The 16,640-nt window shown below is 33.2% G+C and overlaps 2 protein-coding genes across 2 annotated transcripts in view; both read right to left on the bottom strand.

Moving 5' to 3' along the window:
• The window catches only part of LOC107366811 (uncharacterized), a 72,667-nt gene extending 64,560 nt beyond the window's left edge, over window positions 1–8,107 (bottom strand). The window contains exons 1-2 of the mRNA XM_015934451.3: window positions 7,516–8,107; window positions 4,779–5,213 (exon numbers count right to left, since the gene is read on the bottom strand). Of these exons, the coding sequence (XP_015789937.1) occupies window positions 4,779–5,213; window positions 7,516–7,688 (608 nt within the window). The 5' untranslated portion in view covers window positions 7,689–8,107. The remainder of the gene's footprint in view (window positions 1–4,778; window positions 5,214–7,515) is intronic.
• Window positions 8,108–8,482: 375 nt separating this feature from the next.
• LOC107366713 (uncharacterized) overlaps window positions 8,483–16,640 on the bottom strand; it is a 31,719-nt gene continuing 23,561 nt past the window's right edge. The window contains exons 3-8 of the mRNA XM_089267412.1: window positions 13,854–16,628; window positions 11,584–13,718; window positions 10,457–10,690; window positions 10,152–10,376; window positions 9,602–10,031; window positions 8,483–9,513 (exon numbers count right to left, since the gene is read on the bottom strand). Coding sequence (XP_089123538.1) covers window positions 9,473–9,513; window positions 9,602–10,031; window positions 10,152–10,376; window positions 10,457–10,690; window positions 11,584–13,718; window positions 13,854–16,628 — 5,840 coding nt within the window. The 3' untranslated portion in view covers window positions 8,483–9,472. The remainder of the gene's footprint in view (window positions 9,514–9,601; window positions 10,032–10,151; window positions 10,377–10,456; window positions 10,691–11,583; window positions 13,719–13,853; window positions 16,629–16,640) is intronic.

Here is a 16,640-nt window from a genome sequence, read left to right as displayed (position 1 = left end):
AACTTGTATTAAAGTCATCATTTTTCGCATAGTTTCACCTTTTTTGCTTAGATAACCTTGGCTATTAGTTACTCTGGAAAGATGTTCATCAAAATTTTTGATTAAACGTGAAATTTCATTATTCCTTGTCATTGTATTCAATTTTTGTCTCTGCTTTTTATCTTTTTGTTTCATTTTTCTTCTCTTCTGGTTAAAATGGAAACTTTTCATTTTCAGTTTTTCATTTCATTCAATTTTATCAGATTGTATTATTTTACCAAAATAAATTCATTAAATTAATTCCAATTTAGTAATCTCTTGCTTATTGGAGTAAAACAATTGTTGACATGAATGTTACTGACTAGTTATTTTCATTTCCATCAAAAAGATGTCGCTTCGTTTTGGGAATGAAAATGAAAGCTGACTGGGAGTGAGTAAGGCATAAATATGATGAGTAAAAGAGAGAGAGAGAAAGATAAGAATAGAGTTAAAGTGATGATGATGATGAGGAATGAAAAAGGAGATAAGGAAAAGAAAGGATCGTTTGAAAAGGAACAAAAGGTTTTTCATGGAGATGTTTGCTTCTCAAGATAGTGACAGAAAACTGAGAATGAGGTAGACACAAAAGATAGAGGAAAAATGAAGAAGAAGAAGAAGAAGATGAAGAATGAGAATGATGAGAATGCGAAAGAATGGAAAGTGATCGAGATATCTGTCTGTAAATGAGTAAATGTGGACAGAAATAAAAAGCAGAATTGAAGATGGCAACATTATAAAAGATATCCTTTTGCAAGAATATTATGTTGAAGATGATGAGAGAAGAAGGCAAGAAAAGAGAGAAGGAGAAAAGCCGGTTTTCTCTTACATGGACCACTCTAGAGTGGGATTGTGATTCTGAAAGATGAAGATGCTCAGAAAAGTTGGAGAATCTTGGAAAGAGAGAGAGAAAAAAAGTTGGCAAAATATAAAAATATGTGTCTATCGAGCAAAACTCATCTCTTTTTTATCTCTTTCTCGCCTTTCTTTTGTTTCCCTTGACTCTTCTCCTTTTGCCTTTCTTACTCTATTTATCCATCTTCAATTTTCATTGCCTTGACTCATTTTATCACATTTGTGAGAATGACTTGAAATGGAAAGAAAAAGATGATTGAAAACATTGTTAAATCCTTATGGTTCAGTCAATCTGAAAGTTTTTCTTTTCGACATTTCTTCCTTTTCTCTTCTCTTACTTTTTCACCATTCATGTTTGGAAATGAAAATGATGAACCAAAAATGGCAATCAACTTGAATGAAATAATGTGAAAACATGAAGCAAAAGGCATCATGAGCTTCAACTGAATATTGAACATGTTTAGAGTTTAAAAACATTTCTGGACTCATTCATTAACCATTGAAAACCAACATGAACCTTTTCTTTCTGGGTAAAAGTGTTCAAGACAAACTGAGTCCAATTGCCTGTGAAGAATGAATATTTATTTCATTTGATTATAAAAATGGTAAAATTGCAACTTTTTTCTTCTTCAACATTTTTCTTGAAAGAAGAGAAAGAGAAGAGAAAAATTTTGAAAAAATGTTCAACTTCTGCCTGGTTTATTGTCATTAATGAACTTGAGAAGAATCAATTGAAAATGTATTCAATGGTAAAGCCTTTTTTATACTCGATTCTTACGTTTATTATTAAAGGCAAGGAAACAATAAATTGCTCTTGTCAACTTAATGGACTGTTATATCTTTGATTTGCCTTCATCTTTGGAATTGCAAATTGACTTTAAACTTGGATTGAACGTTTAAAATTAGAACAAAAATTTTGGCAATTTTGTTGAAAGTTGATTGAAAAATTTGCTCAAGAAAAGCTTGTATTTTCAGTTGGATGAAAAAAATCAAACAATGAATCGAAAAATGTTGACTTATCAATTGGAAAAGGAAACAATCAATTTCATGGTGATTCTGTAAATATTATTGGACAAAATGAAATGAGGAAGGAGCCAGTTAACGTTAAAAAAGAAATGATTTAGTGATTATCAGAGAAATGTGAAGATGATCAGATGAAAGTGTTGAAGAATGGAAGCAATGAAAAGGTTGAAATTTTGTGTGAATATGGTTTGGTCCAGTTGAGATGAAAGGATTGAACCAGAAATGTTGATGCAGTTAACGAGGTTCCATTTTGCTTTGGATTCAAGATGCTTTTCCATTCTCTCAAGCATCATGTAAGGGATAAGAGAATAAAGAAAAACAAGAAGAAAGGAGAAGAAGAAGAAAAAAAGGAAAAGATGATGCTGCTGCTGATGGTGATGACGATGATGTGCATGATGGTGAAAGAATATGTTGCCAGAGAAGAAGAAATTGGTGGATTGAAAAATGAATTGTGATGGATAGAAAGAAGTGGAGAGCGAAAAGAAAGGGAAAATTGATACACTATTGATAGATTGCAATATTATTTCCGTTGGATACAATTCATCTGAAATGGATCTGTGATCAACCATGATTCTTGGATTCTCCTTTTATTAACCATTTCATCGCAATACTCAACTCTTTCCATTCCATTTTGCTCACTCTTTACACTTCTTTTTTTACTTATTGCCACGTCATAAGAAGTGTTGAAAAAAGATACTTTCAACTCCCAGTTTTCACTCCCAACCTTTTGAGAATTAATATCTTTGTCTTTGCCTTCTTTTATCTCGACTCACTGTAACTTATGTATTTTCACCTCAACTTGATAAAACTTTATGTCAATATATTTAAGCGTTTTTGAGCAGTGAAAATGTTTACCAGTTTTGCAGATAAAAAATATATAAACAGGGAGGGAAAATTTTGTGTGAATATGCAGAAAGAATGAAGAATGCATGATCAAGTTTCATGTTCATTTTGACACTCAAATGAAATATGATGCAAGGTAAATTGTTTTTTATCCTTCCTTGATATAACTTGAAAATATCTGATAATTTTCAATTTACTGGGAATGTTTCCTCTTGGAAGGAAATCATTTCTTATATCTTTGTAAAAGAGTTTCTCATTTTAAGTGAAATAATTGCTAATGAGAATTAACATCAGTCGGTGCAATTCCTCAAGAACTTTATCCTGAAAATAATGTTAACTTTATAAAAATAGTAAACATTACAGCTCATAACTTTTATCCATTTGCATTCAATACTCATGATTATCGAATCATCAAAAGATGCAAGATCATATTAACTGAAGTGATTTATAACATGGGAATGACCACGAATTTAGGAACAAAACTGAATTCGAAAATTTTTTTATTCGTTTTGCAATATTTTCCATGCTGGGAGTTTTCCCTCCCAGGCCATCCCAGCTGATGACTAAATATTGTCATAATCAATTGTGGCAATGACCGTTTGGTTAAGTAAACGATATTTTCAAGGATATAGAAGAAATTGAATAGAAAAAAAGCAAGTTGAAACTCGTGAATGAAAATTGCAATTTCACTTTCTTCTCATTTCATTTTTCTTTCCATTCAATTCAGTTCAACTGTTCAATAGCCAATAAGCTTATTGAATGTTTTCAAGCGTGTAACAACTTTATTCAATAAACTTTACTCCCAAGTTTTTGTATATATATTCTTGGTTAAAGAGTGAAAAAAGGAGGAAAGAAGAAGGCAAAGGAGAGAGAGAGCGAGTAAAGAAAGTGAAAGAAAACTTTCATTTAATTCCCTCTTCTCTCGATATTGATATTTATATTTCTTAATGCGCCTTTATGATAATAATAATAGCAATAATAATAAAAAAAATTTTCTCCTTTTCCTTCAAAATCAATATTTGATCATTTCCATGATATTTAGTCGAGTTTTGCAACTTTACTTACTCTCGATTCATTTCCTTCATCCCTTTATCCACATCATCAGAGTCATCCTTTTCAATCTATAACTTGAATTGTCCATTCAATGGTCAATTCAAAGTGAAGACGAAACACATTCAAAACACACAATCAGTTGTTATCAGGTTAAAATTATTACTCATCAGTGTCATCTGAATATTGGCAAGAATTTCGAGAATCACTTGTCACCCTTTTCTTCAATCATTTTCAGAATGGAAAAAAAGGAATATTTGATGAGAAGAAGAAGAAAAAAGGAAAATTTCAATTTACTTAATTGCAATTGATAAAGTTGAACAGCTTTCGATGCAAAGCAAAATATGACAAAACTATTTTCTCAATAATCGGTAAACTCATTTTACAAACTCTTAACTTTCAAGAAATGTGGAAAAAGCATTTCATGATGAACTGAAAATATTTGAGTTATTTTTATTACCTTTTGTTGCTTCCAACTCAAAGTGCTTAACCAAATTGAATTAGTCAAACTTGGAAGTAAAAATGGTTCAAATAAATTCATTGATAATGTTGATGGTAATTATTGGTAGAAGGAAAATATCACCAGAGTAAAAAAAAGAGTTATAACAATGTCAACTAATAGTAGTTGAAATATGAAGTGATAAAAAAAAGTTCAGTTGATGAATATTTTTCATTGCAACTCTTTTTTGTTATTTGCTTCATTTCATCGGTTCACTGTTTAATATTATAATGCAATAATATTTACTCCATACTTTGAATATTTGAGTCTAAATTTCACGTTAATTGGATTTTCGCTTCTTCTCGTTTCAAGTGATGAAAGTGAAAGATACAAATGAGCTGATTCCAATTGAAGATAGATTAATGTGAGTAAAGAGGAAATGGAGTGAAATTGATGAAGGTAATCAAAATAATCAACTTGTGTGAGTTTGGTTTATCGAGTAAATATGGGATGATTAGAGGTTGCAGGAAAGAGGAAAAAGAGTCAAACTTACAGAAATTTTCCCTCCTTGTGTCCACTTTCATCGAGACTTTTTTCAGCCTCAAGTCGGGTTAACCTTCCATGGAACCAGGGTTGAATTTCGTGTAGAGTTTTGTTAATTAATGATTTAGTTACTTCGGTCAAGATGCAGCGATTATAGTCATCGTTGCCCAGTGAAAGGTATTCAATGGGAAAAGTGACCAGTGCTTCGGTAAAGCCCCATTCATGGGATTTTTTTATTATCGATGAACGTATTTCACTAACTGTTAATCCCCAATAGGTGGGTGGCAATTGCCAGCCTGATGAACGTTCACAGGGTAAACCGGGTTTAATGGCAAGTCCTTCAACACCTTCTAAAAGGTGTTCAATGGAGGAAAACTTTTGAGCCTCTAAACCGTGTAACATAACCTCACCATTTCCAAGGTAAGATATACGATAGTGAAGGATGCTGCAACGAAACAAAAAAATGGTTACAAACATTTGCAAATTTAACGAGAAAAAAATATTCCACACTTTTTTCTTTCGATCGAATGAATAAATTTTAAACTTCTTCTAATCTCAATATTCAAATATTTCGCTTAAAAAGTCATTTTTTCCTTCAAACTAAGCACATTACAAAGAGCGAGTTTATACCCAAAATGTCTCGATCAAAAGTAAATATCAATGTGTTGCATTTTTGAAGCCATTTCATCGTAAATTATTTATTCTAATTTAGATGGGAAATTGATTTCAATTTTACCGAGAAATGACAAGTTCCATATCGATGAAAAACATTTGAATAAGTTTGTTTAGCGTTGATTGTTGGAGTTTCAAGGATAATTTTAAGTTGAGTCGCTTTCGTTTTGGATTAGTTCTGATGGTTTCTTCAACAAATTTTTTGTTTAGTGAAAAGTTACAAATTGTTAAACTTAGATTACTGGTGATTTAAAAGAGCTTGTGAAAGGTTCAATTTCCGATGAACATGTCTGCATAAAGTTCATTTTTAATCAAATTTATCGACGAAGTTTGTAGCCTTTGAGTGATTGAGAGATTATATGATCTTCTTTATGTTAGAAATGGTTATTTGAACCAACAAAAGTTGGAAACCTTTACGGCCAGTTTACATGGAAAAGGCTGCATAATAATTGCTTGCTATTTTTCATAGTAAATTTACTGTTTGTTATAAAAGTTAACCTCGATAGGAATCATGGGAAACAATGTTTCATTTTGAGTTACAGATTAATTTATTCAAGAATTGGCCATTTCTTTCAATTTATTTTTCAAATATTGGCCCATCATGACTTATATATTGAACTACAGACTTGAGGGTCAAAATGTTATCTTTATTTCACTATTGATGGACATTTACTTGAATAGCTTGTCAACGATTTCATCTGAGAGTGGAAATTGAAAATTAATCCTTTACCTGGTTATGGAAATGTAGATATTTTCATTTCCATGAATTTATCATTGATGTCATTACCTTATTGTCATCTGTTTTTGTTTACAATGTTAATTTACATAGAGACATTTATCAATTCAAATGAATGTTTGCTTCTCCCTGTTAACCCTATTCAACCTTATCTGATGTTGCCATAGTTAACAATATCATTGACAATGTATTGTAATATACAATGAAAAAAAAATGCGAAAGGGAAGAGTTAAGATAAACAATGGATTCAATCTATTGACATCATTTAGAGAGATGATGATATAAAAAAAGAGTTAACACAATTTTCAGAATTGAATGCATGATGGTAATGATACACAAATGTGTAATTATTGAACACAAAAGGTTGATGGTTAAAAGAGTACAAAGAGTTACCAAAGGTTAAGTTGGGTTTAAATAATTTAAGTCAAATTAAAATTATTGTTGGAAGATACATGAAGGTAAAACAGGTGAAAAAACTGGTTAAAAATATCATGCTCAATCGATGGCTGGTTTGATGGGTTAAATTGAAATTGAAAAGCAGTCAAGTTATTCATTGTTTACTTATACCAACAGTTTAACCAGATTATGTTTGGACCCAAAATATCAAAGAGAGAGAGAGAGGATGAAAAATGAAACTTGACCTTCAATACATGGATTTGTATTGATTATATAACATGTACTGAGTGAGGGTTGAAACGGTATTACAGATGAAAGATTGCCCATACGCTTCAAAATATCAAGTTGATTAATGTTGAAATGTTTTTCCAAGTAAAATGGAAATGTTTATTAGCATCAAATCAACTTGATTCATAATAAATGTGACCTTATTAATCAATACAGTTGGCTTGGACTCGTGCAATTTGTTGTCACAATAATAAGGCAAAAATAAACTGATGATGCTTAAGTAGCTAGTCAGGCTTGTTAGCCAATGCAAGACAGTCAACCGTTTGGGTTGACTGTTAGTCAAGCGATAAGGGTTTTACAGTAAACTCTTGATAATCTAATGGTTAAACCCAATTTAAGTTTAATGTTTATCCAAAACCAACTTTGAGTTAACTTGTTATGGCCTTTAGAGTTTTTCAGGTTCAATCCTTTTCTTGTCACATAATTATGATTTGATGTACTTGATTCTGGTTGGTTTTACTGATTTATGTAAACATTTAATGTTTTACCTTTCGAGTTTTAATGTTAAGCTTTTGCATAACGTGTATTTTGTTGGAAAAAATGACTTTTCTTTCAGAGTTTAGGTTGTAAAGAGTGTAGGAATTTTGTATCACATGGAAGGCTGAAGGTTGAAAATTGATTTGATTAAGATGGATGAAGCTTTAATTGACTTTACCTTTTCTGGTAGCACAATGAAAGAACGTAATCAGAATTTGATTTACGAATGAGAAACATTGAATCAAGGCATCCTTTATCCCATAAAATGTATTCCGCTGTTTCACGGGAAATGCTGCCATAATAAAAATCACATGTTTCCTCGTCTAAAATATCAATGGACGTTGATGTCATGTTGCTTTGTCAATGGTTAAATGGCTTTTTGGTAATCAATGAACACACACATATAATAACGACTGTAGAGAGATGGTTAAAGCAATGCAAAAGGCAAGTCACAAGTCAACAATTGAATTTAAGGGAAACAAGGGAATGTTTAATTAGTAAAATGTAATCCAGACTATTGAATAGAGACAATAATGTTGATAGTGATGATGATGATAATGATGGCTATAGCGATGACAATTTACTCTCTGTTTGATTGGTTAACGATAAAACATCAACAATAAAACGGTAATAAGAAGAAGAGGCAAAAAATAGGAAAAAAAGTAACCTAAAAAGATTAGAGTCTAAGAAAAGAGTAAATATTAAGGTTGAAATTCAAGTTGAATTAATGTTATTGAGTAGTTGTTGTGAGTCCATGAACACAACTAATGCAACTGAATTGAATAGGCATGATAAGTTAGGGGGGACAAATGAAAGGAAAGGCAAAAGATTCAACTCAGAATCACTTTCAGAATTTATCCTCAGAATTTACTCCCTGTTTTCGTTCATCCCATGTTTTTGCGCATTTCGTGTAAAATTGAATAAACAGCAAAAAAACAGGCGAAACCAATTTGCGCATTTAAACACTTGATGGTTAACCAAATGAGACGATCAATGTGATTAATAAGGCAATAAAGCCAAAGGCCAACATTGATTTAAAGTTAGGTTGATTGTTTCAAGTTAAACAAATAATTCAACTTTGAAATTTAAATGGAAAAGACAATTAAGTTGAGACAATTGTTGAGCAAACAAGGAAAACAATGAAATCAATGTTTCTGTTTTATTTTATCAATTAAATTTGTTTTTCAATTTTTGTTACAAAAAAAGATGTTTAAATAGGAATTGAAAATGGGACCGAGAAGGGACAAAAGAGATTTAAATTGTGGTATTTTGTTATTCACAGAGGTTTTCTTTATATAATTGTAATGAGCAATTAACAATTCAAAGTTATAAATTATAATTTAGAAATAATTTTTCTTCAGAAAAACAACATTTGATTGAGATAATCACTGGGATAAAATGTTGATGTGTGTATTAACAGGGTTCAATTTCAATTGTTACCAGCATAGTTTTGCGTCGTAAAAGAGTTGACAAAATAGGATCGTTGATAAATTGATTAGCAGCCAACTGATTCAATTTTTTTGCATTTTTATCCTCTTTTGGCGTCGTTAATTGTCTCATCTTTAAAGCAAATCTTTTTAAATTGCTCGTTGACTTTCAATATTTTACATTTATTCTTGTTAAAAAAATCTGCTTTCGATTTTCTGGGCCAATGGTGATTCTTAATAACTTATTTATTTTGAATACAACCCTCACTGTTGTCGTTTTATAAACTTTTTACATCTCGTTATAGCTGAACAATTTAGCTTGCTTTTGTAAATAAATCAGGAAAGTTGAATGAGATTGAATTTCAAATGAATTAAACAAGCAATCGAGAGATTCAATTGCTGTGCTATAAAAGCTTGGAAGAGAGGAACATGAGTAGGACTTCGTGATGCTGCAAGTATTGGAATCTATTGTGATCTGGTTGCCATCCATTCAATTCACTTGCAATTGAAAATACAAATTCAGATCATTCCTCTTCATCAATGGAATCCAATTCTCGTTTGGATAAATCTCGTTGTGCGCTAGTTTGGTTAATGGTCAAAATTGAAAAACTATCGAGTGACCATGAATAGTTTTCTATTCAAACTGAACTCAAAAATATGATTTAAATGTAAAAATGATGCATAATGAAACATTGATCATTCTGTGATTCAGATGAATGATGATGGCGAGTGAGTGCCATGAATTACATCTGCAAAGATTTAAAAATGAATTAGAAAAAGAAACGAAATTGGTGAGAAATGAAAAATTTAATTGCTGATGTTGAGATGATAACTCACTTGCAACTTTGCGACTTTTTTCAGTCGCTTCTTTGGCTATTTCAGAGCTCAAAGCCAAGAGTTGAGCTCGCCTTTTCTTCTCTTGGTCGAATATGTTTTTTACATCTTTGGTGACAACCTGTTTAGAAGAGTCCAGGTTTTCAATGTCTCCAAAAGAGTAAATTTTGCGAAGAGGCTGTAAACCATTTGGGTCGCCAGTGGTAAGACTTGGGACAGCTGAGGATGAAGGAAGTCCTCCGGTTGAGCAAAAGGATGAGTTTGATTGATTACGACGATGAATTGGTGTATAAGAGCTGTAAGCGGCATCTGAAAGCATTTTACGAAAAGACTCGGCTTTCATAGATCTTTTGGTAAGCTCTTCCATAGTCAACTCATTTTCCGAATCAGGAGTATAACGATGAGGTATTTCAATCTTTTTGGGAAGACTTGTCTGAAAAAAGATAAGATGAAAAATTAAAATGTTTTTCAAATTTAAATTATTAAGATGAATAGAAAATCAAAATTGATCTTTTCAGAAACTCCTGCTTGAAAGCAACTCTTTGATTCTTACTTCTCGAGCAATTCCTTCATCATCCATGGATTCTTGGCTTTTATCATCAGTAGTTTTGACAGTATCTAGAGCAACATTTGCAACATTCTTGGTGGTTGATGGTTTTATAAAATTTTGGCGAGAGTCACATGATTGAGGTGAGGTAATTATCGAATCGCTGTTTGTCTTTATATTTGAAGGTTTTTCCATATCACTGTCATCAGTTGATCTCCACGTTGATAGGGCCTATGAATGAAATTAAGAAAAGTTTGAGCAAAATGGTGCACTAATCAATTGAAATTCAAAACTAATAGCAAATACAATACCGATGGTGAGCATGTTGGAGATGAATTTTGAGATGGATGATGTTGACTGACATTGGAAAGATATCCAGATGTTGAAGTAGCTGGTCGCAAATCGGTGTTGTTAACCTTTTCCATGTCTTGACCATCAATTTCAGGATATTTAGATAAAGAGCCTTCCATGGTCAAGATGGGCAATTCATTTGTAGAATTGGATAAAGATGACTGCAATGATGCTGGACTTGAATTTTGATCAGCCTGTAAATGGAACGAAAAAATGAAAAGAAAGATGAAAAGTTAGTGAATTAAATACAAGATTTATTAATCAAAAAACAATCAAGACTCACAAGGAGATTGGGATAAGACTTTTCTCGATCACTATATCAACATGGTTTAGGATTTAATCTATTTTATCCTAAACAGTTAATACAATTTACAGCAGCAAATTGTCACTGTGTTTACAGGTTCAAAACCTTTGCCTCGAAGGTGTTTGATTTCAGGGTACAACTATGAAAAGAGTGTTTCTTTTGTAGTTTTTCTCTTTCTTTCCTTTTCTCCTGTAATTAGGTGGATCAATCATTGATGAACAAAATCAAGCAATTTTCGAGTTTTACTTTTTATATCAATGCAATTCAGTAAATTGTAAAACAAATAGTGAGTGGAATGGTTCATAACAGATCAAACGGGATCACAAAATAAAGCGTACAAATAAAATCAAAATGGAGCATTGATTGGGATTGATCGATGGCGGAAACAGGACGCGCTCTGGATATTGATGATTGATTTGACTCAACACATAGAAGGATATTGACAGGCCAGATTAACAGTTGAAATAAATTGATATACATAAAATAAAAGGGTAATCGTTTGTACATTAATTTAAACAAAAGATAAAATTAAAATTAAAACAAAATAATGATGATTGAGGTATATTGTGTTCTCTCTGAATTTATCTTGATGCAAAGATAAATTTACTTCAGGTTCTCAACATTGATTTACTTGATTTTTGGAGCAAATAGTTGATTGTTCAGTGGTTCAATCATTGATTTTAACATTGACACTGAACTAGTGAAAGAACATGAAGAGGAACAGATTGATATAAAAGATATAACATGGACACAAGCAAGGACATTTTTTGCTCATTATGATCATCTACCCTCTTTCCTTTCATCAGACTTGATTGTTGGTTCAATTAGATTTAAAGATGACGGCCTTTTACTGGTTACCATGTCATAATCAACTTCTGAAAAATGTTCATCATTATCACCAGAATCAATTATTGTTGTTGACCCATCTGAATGATTTACAGTGTAAACAGGAAAATCGGACAAATCATTTTCTTGTTGAAAATGTTGATAAAATTGAGTATTATTGTTGTTACTATTGTTGTAATTAATAACTGATGTTGAATATGTTGATAATTTGTTAGTTACTCGACGTCTTTCCGATTCCCTTTTAACCAATCTAACAGTTTTATTTGAAGCTAATAAAGGCTGTTGAAAAGTGTATTGTTGTCCATCACTTGATTCACCATAATCATAATTATCATTATAGACCATTTGATCTGATTTAATTTTTTCACTTCGCGTAGTTGAAGATTCATTAGTGGAATCATCCGATTGACATTGCCTGCCAGGATCATCATCAATAAACTCTTCGGATCTACCATTGATCTTGTTGGATGAGCCATGAGAATAACCATAATTGACTAAATTGGAATCTAAATTTTCATAAAGATGATTGGATCCAGAAGTAGAAGCAATCTCATTTTCTGGCGTTAATTGTTGATAACCTTTTAAATAATTAAAGGGAGTCATGTCACGAGATTCCATACTGTCTAAATCAGTTTCACCATAACCAGAGCTAGTTGAGGTATTTGTCTTTACACTCGATACTGCAGTCTGATTCATGGTAACGGTAGTTGATTGAGGCTTTTGGGCAGTTGATAGAGTCGAGGTCGATGTCGTTGTTGTTGTAGAATCGGAATTTTTTTGCTTCTTGAAGTTTTCTAAAATTTCTTTGCGCTTAGCATTTAAATTATCAATGGCTTGATCAATATTGGCTAGTTCAGCTTCCAAACTTACTGGATCAGGATTAGATGATGCTGAACTATTGGTGGTTGTCATTGTTGTCGATGTTGATGCAGAAGATAAAATTTGATCGAGTTGTGATCTTGCCATTAAAACATCTTGTTCAATCCAAGCATTTTCAACAGCCCTTTGCTCTAATCGTTTTGCAGATTGTACTATTAAACCTCGAACTCGTCCCAACTCTCCTTCAAGTATCTGCTGTTGCTGTTTCATTTTATCAATATTAGATGATGTTGATGGAGATTCTTCGCCATCACTTGTACCATTTAAGCTTAAATTTGTTAACGATGAACGAACACCTTCTAAGGTTTTTTCTAAAATATCTTTGTCTTGTTTCAAATATTGAATTAGTTTTTCTTGTTCAGCAGATTCTACCAACTCTTCATCTTCCTTTTTCTTGGGAGGAGATAAGTAGTTAGTAAACTTTAATTGTTCACCACGTTGAGGAACTATTGGAAGACCTGAATGAGCGACTGCTGAAGTGGACGAAGATGAAACACCTTGTGATTCGGGAAATCGATCAAGGAAGGATGTTGAAGCAGCCTTTGATCTTTTAAAATCAAAATCATTATCTTGATCAGTTGGAGATAAGTCACGATGGTCTCGATTGTGTTGCTGTTGTTGACGGTTTGATGTTACTCCTGGACCAGAATGATTAAGTTTAACCATGTTATCAACCATGTCAATGACTGGAAATTGATTCTCATATTGCCTTTCTACTTCCAAAAGACTTTCACGCAACTCTTTGTAGCGACTCTTGTGTTCCTCTCGTCTTTGAGGTTCAATTTCCATCATTTTTTCCTCCGATTCCATTTGTAGCCTCAAAGATTCACAAGTAGATGCTAGATGAGATTGATTCCTTCGCAATTGAATCAAAAGTAAAACCAATTCTTCATGAGTTTTGCCCAGCAGTTCTCCCGCAGAAGAAAATATTTTGGAATTGTAAATGTCTTGCTCATTTTGTAAGCCAGTTCCTACTGAGCGAGACAATTTTCGTTGTAATTTATTAAGATTATCATTGACACAATAATATGGATATCCGTGTTGATTGTAACCCAATGGAAGAGGTGGAGGTGGAGGAGGTTTAGACGTTGTTTCTGAATCTGAAACATTTTTCAAATCATCTTGAGATCGCCTATTTCTGGGTGAACGTCGTTTTCTCAATTTCTTATCCAAATAAGATCCAGATTGTGAGCCTAGATTGAAAAATACAAAAATTTTAAAGGAACAAAATAAATAAAATTTTCATTGACAACAAATGAAAAAATGAGTTAAAATTATCAATCTGGAAAGCTGAAACAATCAACTCTGGCTTCATTTCCTGAAAATACCTTCTCCTTCCAACAGCGATCTATCTGACTCTGACTCGGTTTCATTTGTAGACTCTTTTCGCTTATCCATTGGTTCATCAAATTTAACCTTACGATTTGACGAATATGTCACCGTCTTTTTTTCAGTCGCTAAAATATTTTTCTGCTTAATTGGAAGCTCTGGAAGTTTATCATCGTTTTCTTTAACCTCAGAATTGCTTTTAAGAAACTCCAAATTTTCATATAAATGATCATCATCCAAATTTTCAAGAGATCTTGATCGACGTTTTTCAGATTTGGAGCAATTTAACCGAAGGCTTGATCTTATTCCATTTTGATCACGATTAACCGACTTGTCATCAGTTTCTGTAACAATTTCTGGAGTGATGCACCGTTTTTTACCAGATGGTCCGATACTTGGCTGATTAAAAGAGTAGGCGCTTTCGTCTCTAACTGATCTATCACCATAAAGAGTGGACCTTTGATTTCTTGCTAATTTTTCTCGTTGGCGATAATTAATGGGAAGCTCTAGGTCATCGTTTACATTGGGTAATAAATCTGAATAATAATAGGGTGCAGATTTTGTTGCTTCTATGGTATCTCCAGTATCTACATTTGATTCAATTTGCACATCTTCATCAGTTCTTGACTCATGTTTTTGCTGATCACATGATGAAACTTTTTCCGATTGCTTTTCATCATCTTTCAAAGCATATTCAAGGTAAGAGGAACTAACATATGCAGGGTTATCCATTGAAGTAGAGTAAGATGAACTAGAATCCACAACTAATTCTGGCACAGGTTGACAGGGAACCTTGGGGTCACATGAGTTCTGACAAGATGAGACTGGCAAGTCTGATGAACCTTGTGAGGTTGACTTAGTCATAGGATCATCGAGACCTAATGTTGTCACTGAAGAAGAAAATGCAATCCTTTTGTCTCTCGTTGAGACTTTCTGTTTGGCACTCAAAGGAACTGAACAGTTTCTTGCCGAATCACTTGAATATTGATTAGAATCAAATTCCCGGCTCATTTCATCATCGGCGTCTTCTCCTTTATCTTCATATGCAGAAAAAGATGCAGAGGCGGGTTCAACTGAAGAGGGTCCTCTTGAAACATTGGGATTATTGGAAAGGTTTGCTAATTTAGAAGATATTGGTTGATTAGAACCTGAACTTCCATCAGCATCGCCCCGATCGCCTTCTTTACTTGAATTGTTAGACTCAAGTGAATTTAAATGCTTGTCTCCCATTGACTCAGCAGTTTTCCTAAGGTCAGCAAGGACTGATGAAAGGGGTGAATAATTATTAGAAACTGCTGAGTTACGCAAATTTGTTTCATTCAATTGCATATTTGGCTTTTCTAAACTGCTATAAGGTCGACTTGTAAGCTCTGAATCGTCATATAACTCAGATGATTTGTTTTTATTACAGGTTAACTGTTTCACATCCTTCACAGAAGTTGAAGTTTGTTGAGATATTGAAGCATCACTTTCTTTACAAGCTTTAGATTCCAATAATTTAATGCGTTCCTTTACAAAATTAGGCGGTGGAGCAACAGCCTCTTCAGGCTTAACAGGTTCAACACAAGCCTTATTGTTGCTTGATGAGTTAACAACATTGTTATCATCATTGCCTTGTTTGTTTAGATCAAGTGTTTTGCCTTCAGATAGTCTCGTATCTCTAGGCTCATTACCATCACTGGTAAAAGGAGTGGCACTATTTTGAGGCTTCGTTGATGCTAATAAAGTTGAAGGTGGCATGGCTTGATCAAACGTTGCTGAAGAGCTCATTACATTTTTGGGCTGTGGCTTTGGAGGAGGAGGAGGAGGCATTTTAGAAGAGCTACTAACAGCGTTATTAGTTAAAGAGTTAATTGAGTCAGGAACATTGGAAATAGGTCCACAACTTGCTGGCCTGTAAAAAAGCTGAGCATTTGTTGGTGCAACTGTAGTCGCTCCTCGGGAAACACATCGCACCATTGGTTGATTTTCAGATTGAGTTGCTCCATAAGCGTTCCATTGGTCAGGGTAAGCGTACTGAGTTGCTGTTATGACATCAGCTTGATTTACAATTCCTCTGTGTTTGGCAACAGCCGAGTAAGAAGTTGCTGTTGTTGTTAAAGGTGCTTGTGGGTTTACAAGAGGTAAACCTGTATGTATATCATATTGGTTGAATTGTTGTTGATGAATTGTTGGTGGCATTTGTTGATGACCTGATACTATTATTGGTACAGCTGAGTTAAGGGTAACATCATTGTATCTCAATACATTTGTTGCACTTGGTGTTGATGGCAAGATTGTATCGGTTGTCATCATGTTCATCACCATGGATGACTGTGGATGAGTAGACATGGTGAGATCAGGTTGTCGTAAAGTTGAAGGTGCCTTGTAATAATCTTCACGCTTGATAAAGTTGTCTCTACTTTCTTCAGCTTCTTGACCGTCGCCTCCACTGCGAGGTAAGGTCAACATGGAGGGTAACTCCGATGAGGTTGAATTTTCCATAACATCGGTTGGAACAATGTTGACATTCCTTGGTCCCACATAAGTTGGATTGGAAGCAACCATTTTGACAGACATTGAATACAATTGATTGATATTCATGTAATCTGGAGAAGTACAGATTCGATCATCTCTTGCTTCGATTGGTTGCGTAGCAATAAAATTACTATTGCAAACATCTTTACTATTGGAAGTGGATGCAAGAGGATTACCACAACTCTCATGGCGACGTCGAACTCGATTAGTTTTAGATTGAGGTTCCAGAACTCCTTCAGTTGATCCTGATTTAATTCCTTTATTTTTAG

This window comes from Tetranychus urticae, chromosome 2 (assembly GCF_039701765.1).
Source record: "Tetranychus urticae isolate SD_2017Ah chromosome 2, NJAU_TeUrti_SD_1.0, whole genome shotgun sequence".
Classification (NCBI taxonomy): domain Eukaryota; kingdom Metazoa; phylum Arthropoda; class Arachnida; order Trombidiformes; family Tetranychidae; genus Tetranychus; species Tetranychus urticae.
The sequence above is the reverse complement of the archived record's forward strand: the minus strand, read 5'-3'. Positions and strand labels throughout refer to the sequence as shown.